General features: G+C 43.2%; 1 protein-coding gene across 1 annotated transcript in view; it reads right to left on the bottom strand.

Moving 5' to 3' along the window:
* Positions 1-970: 970 nt before the first annotated feature.
* AQP1 (aquaporin 1 (Colton blood group)) overlaps positions 971-8,370 on the bottom strand; it is a 40,518-nt gene continuing 33,118 nt past the window's right edge. Inside the window, exons 2-4 of the mRNA XM_081882709.1 lie at positions 5,177-5,341; positions 3,292-3,372; positions 971-2,424 (exon numbers count right to left, since the gene is read on the bottom strand). Of these exons, the coding sequence (XP_081738835.1) occupies positions 2,251-2,424; positions 3,292-3,372; positions 5,177-5,341 (420 nt within the window). The 3' untranslated portion in view covers positions 971-2,250. The remainder of the gene's footprint in view (positions 2,425-3,291; positions 3,373-5,176; positions 5,342-8,370) is intronic.

Raw genomic sequence — 8,370 nt, 5'->3', positions numbered from 1 at the left:
GGAAGTGTCTGCAGACAGCGCTGGATCCCAGCCTCTAGAGTGAGATGAGCGCACAACCCTAGAGTCTGGCAAGACTGGCCCGTACGGGCAGGGGTACCTTTACCTTTACTTTACCAACACTTTGAATTGTGCTCGGAAACGTACTGGGAGCCAATATATATGTGTTGTCTTCTCCTACCCCATCTCTTAGTTACCTTTTCTCTGAACTAAAAAAAAATCCACAAGACCGCTATCTTTCCTCCTAGGGGAGCGACTTCCCTATATGGGTGTTGTGACGGTTATGAAGATTTGAGTGTTTGCTAAACTGAGCCAGAGAGGTCAAGTAAAATAGTGCCAGAGGTAAACTACAGAGAGTTTGAATCAAATTCCCGCTTTGCCATATAGCTCAGCCCACTGAGTGACCTCAGAACAGTCCCTATCGCTCCATCTCGCCTACCTAACAGGGCTGTTGTGAGAACTGAACTACTCCAGAATACCTTGGGAAATGGATGTTGCTCTTGAAAGAGAGATAAAGGAAAAATTATCATCTTATCTTTTTCCTGGTTACTGCTGTTTATTGAGGATTTAGGGCTGAAGTGTTTTTTTTCCAGGAGGAAGAATCTCCAGTACATTCTTCTAATTTAAATTCATTTGTAGAAATCCAGTTCAGATTATCTCCATCTATTTTTTTCCTCCAATATTCCTAATCTGGGATAGGATTGCATTTTTCGTTGCTGGTGGGATGTCAGCATGGGGGAGAAAGGTTTCACAGGTCCTTATAATATCAATGGAAACAGCTGGTTCTTTTGAGTATTAACTGCTTTCAATAATGACCCCATTCTGATGTTTTGGACTACAAATCCCATCATCCGCTGCCATGTTGGTTGGAGTTGATGACTGATGTCATCCCAAAGCAGGTTGGTGGGGCAGGGAGGGGAGCTGATTTATAATACGGGTATGTACAGATACAGTTTACATACATGCAAAACTATAAGGTGTAAACATTTATTGGGAGTCGGTAGCGTTTTTACATGCAGCAGAATTAATGGTGCATGGTGAAGAGGAATGCTTGTTAACAGACATGAATAAACCTGGGCTGACATTAATTACATACAATAAAGTTTACTGGCACAACCCACCAGGTGATTATCCTGCACAAACCTCATTGGGAATATAGAGGAGCTTTGAAAAACCAATTGCATTAACCCCCACTAATGTCATTGACGCTTGACTTGGGAATTTCCTTGTAGCTGGTATGCTAGCTTTTGATCTCCAAGGCAATCGGTGGGCCAGGTGACAAAAATTATACCTGGCCCCTGCCAACTTTTCGTCAAGGTGTGGCTTTGAAAATAAATAAATTGCCAACAGATGTCTACACGGGAAGAGAAGTCCTTTCAAGTTGTAAGAAATAAGAGATATTCCATACTTTAGCGTTTATGCCTCTCTTTTGGATTTTGTATGCAGCGACATGCATATAATATATAAACTCATATTATTTGTAAGCAAGAGTATGCACCTAAGTAACACCAGGGCTTTTTTTTTCTGCTGGAACTCACCAGAACTCAGTTGGGTGGGTGCCATTGCCATTATAAGAAAACAAGGGAAATGTTCATGGTGAGTTCCAGCACCTCTTTTTTCTGGAAAAATAGCACTAAATAACACTGACTTACTTCTGGAGCCTGTTCTTAAATGGGTCTGCATGTGATTTTTAAAAACAACAAACCACTTCTGGTGTCTTATACACTTTCTAGAGATCGGCACAATCTGTAGAATATGAAAATTGGCCCTCCGTGTTCAAAATCTTCTCACCAGAAACTTCCATTGATTTATTTTTTTTCATTTCTAGAATTTGGCAGGTGAAATCTCTTCAGATATCCCTTTCTGACTGCCTGTAGGCTGTTCGTGTGGGCTTCATTGCAATATGCCCATCAAACTGCAGGAGAAGCCAGTCCCTTTGGATTAAGAAATCTAAACCTGGGCTTCCAGAATCATTACTTGCAAATCTTCTCCCTAGCTCTTTCACACATATATAGTACAAAATATAGTCATCTCCTTCCCACCCGCCCCACCAATTTTGTTTTGTTTCACTGTGCAGCCACAGATCTAAAAGTCTGGAAAGAATAGGCACAAAATAAGAGAAGGAAAACTCTAATGACTTATAAATTTTTTGGGAAGAATTGCTTGTTGCTTTACAAAGAGTCTATAATACTGATAAAAATCTTCAGAGATTGGGTTTGTTTGTCTTCTTTTTCTTCCTGTCTCGGTTCGCCTCTATTTTGGTTTCATCTCCACCCTGGAGTCATCAGCATCGAGGTCGTATTCTTCCACCTGGCCACTGGTCCAGACCTTCATGCGATCAGTTACGTCGCTGCTCCTAGGAGCCAGGATGAAGTCATAGATGAGGGCGGCGCTGGCCCCTCCAATCAGCGGGCCAACCCAGAAAATCTGAAATGCAAGGTCAACAGAAGACGCATTTGACAGAGCAGTTCACAAAGAAACATTGCCATTTTGCCCTCAGTTATTTCAGAGGCGTAAGCAATTGTCACATTTCCACCCCCTCCCAGTTCATCATTTCCTCGCAGTGAAGAGAGGTCCTCAAACTGTCTCCACCCAAGAGAAGATTTTTAGAGAAGAAGATGAATAGTGCTGTAGTCAATAGGTGGCATAATGTCAGCAGGAACTAAAGTGATTTAGAGCTGGTTGTATGCAGGTGATTAGTTCTGGGTGACACCAGCAGGGAAAAGAAGCTAAGAAGATCTGATTAGTTTTAGTTTTGCCCATAGCTTAGTAACAGCACACTGCTAAGTTATTTGCTTCCCTTTTTAATCCAGTCTCTGTGTTTTTGTTGTTGTTTTTTTTGTAATATTGCAAACAAACAACCAAACAAACAAAAACAAACAAACAGGTGTGTCTAGTCCAACCCTCCTCAAATGCAGATATCACAGAGATGGCCTTCTAACCTCTCTTTTAAACTGCAATGAAGCCTTCCAAGGCTGTCCGTTCTACTGTCTAACAGCCAGAATGTTCTTCCTAATGTTTAGCCAGAATCTCCTTGTAATTTGAATCCACTGGTTCTGGTCCCACCCTCTGGAGAAGCAGAGAGCAAGTCTTCTCCACCTTCAGTGTGAAAGCCCTTCAGATACTTGAAGATGGCTATCGTATCTCCTATATGGGCAACCCACAAACAGCAGGCGGAAATGGCAACTGACAGTCATAGCAGAACTCTCCTCTGCTTCCAGCACATACCACAAGTAGCATATACGGTACCTCTGCAAACGGGCACCCATTTCAGTGTTAAGACCTGAAACTTACCCAGTGATTGGTGAAGTTAGTGGTAATCAAAGCGGACCCGAAAGATCTTGCAGGGTTGATTCCACAACCAGTATAGTCAATCTAAGGTGAGTGAAGAGAGAGCGACAATCACAAGGAGGCAGGTTTTCTATCAGGTATTGCCAGTCTGTTGAGGGACCCTGTGTACCTCCCAAATGCAAACAGGTAGCTAATTCATATCCAGTAGCACGTTGAAACTGCTTTCCCACATTTCCAGTGAAAAAGATCTCAGGAAGCATCCCTCGAAGAGAGCATCTGTCAGGCTTCGGGGAATCGACTTCCTCCCCCGTGGCCGTAAATGAGCAGATCAAACGAAAGGGAATTTTTACCTGTTAATTTCTTTAATAAACAAAGCGAAGGACAAAGGAAAGCATCTAACCAGAATGGCAGTGCTCCCAGTTAAGGTGACTCCTCCCTCCATCCCTATTAATCTGCGTCACTCCTACATCTTGTAATCTGAGTTTGTAGCCTCTGTGCTTTCTGTTCTGACAGTTTCTGAGCTCTCCGGGACTTTGAGGAAGGGGGGTGGATACTACCCAGAGACTGTGAATCTGTTAACTCTCTCTCTCTCTCTCTTCTAGTGTCTCTACTGCTAGCTGTTCCCCATCCAGTATTTCCCAGCTTCTGCCTTCTGAACTATACCCCTCTGCAAACCACTGTTCCAAATCTATACTGTCCTCCTGCTCCTGGGAAGATTCAGGATCAGGATCAGAAGGAGGGGGGTGGCTCCCACAATTCTTCCTCAGTGCAGCCCTCCTCAGCACAGTTCCTGACAGCATCCATTGCGGAGTCAGTATACCTCTCTACACCCAATTATAGGAATCACAGGTGGGGAGAACACTGTTGTACTCAAGTTCTGCTTATCAACTTTCCTGGGCATCTGACTGGCTGTTGTGAGAAGAGGATAGTGGTCTAAGTGGGCTCCTCTTATGTGTTTATGTTTGTCAGGACTCGGAAATGGATCGGGAAGAGGTGGGCATCACAGTGTTCTTCAGACCAATAGTCTGACCTGGGTATGAGGTACCTTCTATGCCATTTTATAACTAAACCCAGAGCAGAGGAGTTGTGTGAAGGTGGCAGCACCTATGAGCAAAAGGCCATTCTGGGGAGAGAGACCCTTGGATCACCACCTCCACCCCCGCTGATCCTGGTTCTATAGTCTTTACTGCATCCTTTTTTGAATACAACTCAAGATGAACCTGTGTCCTGCTTTGCAGAGGAACTCTCATTTGTTAAGTATAATTGTTTAACTGCACACTGAAGTGGAAAACAACTCTGTATAACTCTGTATTTTGTGCTGCTAAATAAACAGCATGGAAACTTCCACTGTAGCTGAACAAAGGAGAGTCTAACAGGTAAATGATGAACTGTTGATGTATCTCTGCTGGTCTCCCACGTGGTGTTTGACTTAGATCACGCACAAGGGGTATTCAGTTGCAAATCTCCATTTTGTGTGAGTTAGTCTTGGTTCTCTCTCATGCCACCAAAGAGGATAGTGTGCTAAATATCTCTCTTCAGGAGGAAACAGGCTTGAATGCAGGCTGTGTGTGGAGAGACCTAGTTTTGTTTTCAGCTCTGTTTGAAGTAACTGAATTCATCTATCCAAAGCACCTAGCAGCAGACTAAGCTGGCACAGAAGTCCCTGGCCACTTCCCCTATAGCAAGATGCAGTTCATTTCTATTTCATTTCACAACTTAACATATGCACAACTTAGCATATGCAGGCTTTGTGCAAATGGGCAGCTTCTTCTGCCTGTGTGTGTGTGTCATGCATTCGCTCATCCTCGGCAGTTCACAAGCGGATGCCTTAATGTGCTTTGCCGTCCCGGAGACTGCAAAGCGTTCTCTGATCCAAGCTTATACTCACAGCAAGAAGATGCCCCAGGGCCACTGAGAGGCCAATGGCCAAGGGTGCCGATCCAGTGACGTCGGTCCTCCTCCTATCTGTCGTGGCAAGGACACAGAGCACCAACTGCAAGGTCGCAATGATCTCGATGCCAAGGCCTTGTCCTGGATTGATTCCATTTGCTAGCTGTGAGAGGGCAAAGCCAAGAGAAGGAGAAGTTATTTCTTACATGCTGAAGGAGGCAATATTCTACCTGCGAATCCTGTATCTGAGATGGAGAATTTCAAACAAAGAACAGTTCAGTATTAGGGTCTCCTTCGCATAAGTGTTTTGCCACTTGATGACTCAGAACTCCTCTGTGTGAGCAGGGCCAGTGCAAAGTTTAGGAGAAATACAATGGACAATGGATATTATAGGTTAGAACCTAACAAGGAGAACCTGAAACAAACAAACAAAGTTTCCGTGCAGGCTGTCCAAGACAGCATAATTAAATAAGTCTGCTACCAACATTTCCAAATTGTCTGTCCTTGACTGAAGAATCTATCAGCCACCCAGCCATGGCTGTTTGTGTAGGAAATGCAAGGATATGCAAACAGAACTGGCCAGATAAACAGTGGACAGACTAAATTAAAATGATGTAATGTAAAACTCGCAGCACATCATTGTGCCCTTATTTTAATGGCAGTCGCTAGAAATGTTAGTGTGCTTCTGAACCAAGCACTGCATTTAGAAATCTGAAGAAGTACAGGATCTGAAGGACAGTCTGAGTTCGAAACTCAAGAAAGCATTCCTCTCAACTCCCTACTTAGGTTTCTCACTCCCTCACTCTGTAGACCAGACTAACAATTAGGGATGGGAAAATCTGTTTTGGCTTCTATTGGTTTCTCGTTTTCCCTCTCTTAATTTCAGTTTTCCACATTAGTTTGCTTTAAAGAGAGAAAACCCTCACGAAAATTCATCAGTATTTTACAGCGAATTTTTCCTACCGTGCACTTTTTTTTGCGTGAGATACACATATTTTTTTTTTGCAATACAACATCCCCTAATGCAATGCAATTTATGTACGCTGTTTTCACAGACAGGTGCACACTTCAGCTCAGTTTTGTATGCACTTTTGTCAACCTTACTTGGCTGGAGGACTGCATTGCAAAATTCAGAGAAGCGTTTTACTTTGTGTGCTGCTTCCAAAACTGTGAATTAGGCACGGTCACATTTAAATGAAAACCAAAACAAATTTCCCATCTCTACTTGCAACAAGTGGTGTGGATTGGCATGAGCCTACAGTTTGCACTGCCCAAAGAGGAAAGGTAACAGGTTCACAGTCCCAGTTGTTGAGAACAGCATCCTGATCAAAACAGGATTGGGTGATACAACATAGAAGCATGAACCCAGCTAACCAGATATGAATTGCTGCTGTTGTGGCTTGCACCAACATGTCCAAGTGGTACCTTTTCCTAGGGAATGTGTTAATTGGAACTAGACATCTGCTCTCTGGTGTAAAAAGTAACCTGTATCTGAGAGGATTAAATTCAGCAGCAAACATCTAGCCTTCATTTTTCTACATCCCCAAAGGGAGGGAATGCCTTCAATTTTCTGGATACACTAAAGCTATTTCTTGGAAATTTTCAGACTATGCAAACTTATATTCAATGCACTTTTCTAGGTAAATGAGCCCCCACTTTGTTAGTACGTTAATGTCAATTTCCCCTGCATCTGAGGATAAACACCCTGCTTCTGGTACTCCTTGATTTACTTCGGGAATGATCTCAAACACAACAAATCAACTATGGAAAATGCGATGTGGCAAAGCTTGAGAATGCACAGCTGTGAATGTGTGCATTTCACTTCGAGAAGTGAGGACAGCAGATGTTCACTGTGTTACGAAGCAATTCTACACATGCAGATTCTTGGAAATAGCAGCTGCCCTGTTCTCATACACCCAGTGTGAAAAATGGCATTGTGTGAATCTGAGAAGCTGTATAAGAGCTTCCTAGGAGATTTGCAGGAGACACCGTAAAGTTATTATTAGGAAACCGCCCATTTCGTTCCCCTCTTTCTTCTCCAAATCTTCATGGCACAGCAAAGGCCACCACCAGTTACACAATAAGACAATAAGAAGTGAGAAATGGCTCAATATATTATTGAAACAAGCTGATAGCACAGTCTATTGCTACGTCCAGGATTTTATTTACAAAGCCATACATTACAACAACAACATGTTGAACTCATCTTGTGCCCAGTCTGGGATAGGAAAAGCACAGGAAATCGTGCTCAGAAAAACTTGAAAGCAATCTGTTCTCCAAAATTTGAAGCGCAATTTCCTGGAGATAAGTATTTGCTGTGGCTTCAGAGAAGACTTTAATGCATGGCTTTTGGGTAGAATGCTTTGCCTTTCAACATTTGCTGGTTTCTTTCATGTTTTCGGATCCACTCATATCTAGAGCCATCATCGTCTCCCACTGCCTCGCTAACAATATCCATACACGCGCTTAGCGGAGCCAACACATTTGGGGTGAAATAGCCATAATTTGCAGTCTGCTCACAGAAAGCTAGCCTATCAGGGGGGGGGGGAGACTAAGGCAGAATCTCTCTCCTGAACATCTAGTTTTTGTTTGTTTTAATACGGAGAAGCACCCCGAGATGTCAGCCTCTAATATGGTATGGAACAGACCCAGGTTTACTACGTCATAGAAAACTAGGTCATAAAGTCCTGGACCGAGGATATTATCTCCTAATGAAAACTTTGAGATGGCACCCTTTATTTGTCTGTCTGTCTGTCTGTCTGTTTGTCTTCCAAAACGACTTACAAAAATGGTCTAAACATTAAAGTCAATTAGAACGGACAAAATCAATAAACACCTAAAACCCAATTTTCTACAGAACCTGCAGCCTGGTGCCCTTCAAATTAAGGACAAAAGGCCTGGATAAAAGGGAAAGCTTTTAACCTGGCACCGAAAAATAGTTGAGGATGGTGCCAGAGCATTCCACAAGTGGGGAGCCACCATAGAAAAGGCCTGTTCTCATGTTGCCACTCTCAGGACCTCCTATTGGAAGGGGCACGTGGAGAAGAGCCTCAGTTGACCATCTCAGGGTCCCATTCAATTCATGTGGAGTGAGGTGGTCCTGGAGGTATTGAGGTCCTTAGCCACCTAAGGCTTTATAGGTCAAAGCCAGGAGTTTGAATTCTGCTCAGAAACTAACCTGACCTTTGTGTT

The sequence above is a fragment of the Podarcis melisellensis genome (genome assembly GCF_964234715.1).
Source record: "Podarcis melisellensis genome assembly, chromosome: 12".
NCBI lineage: Eukaryota > Metazoa > Chordata > Lepidosauria > Squamata > Lacertidae > Podarcis > Podarcis melisellensis.
Note: the sequence above shows the minus strand (reverse complement) of the source record. Positions and strands in the feature narration are given on the sequence as shown.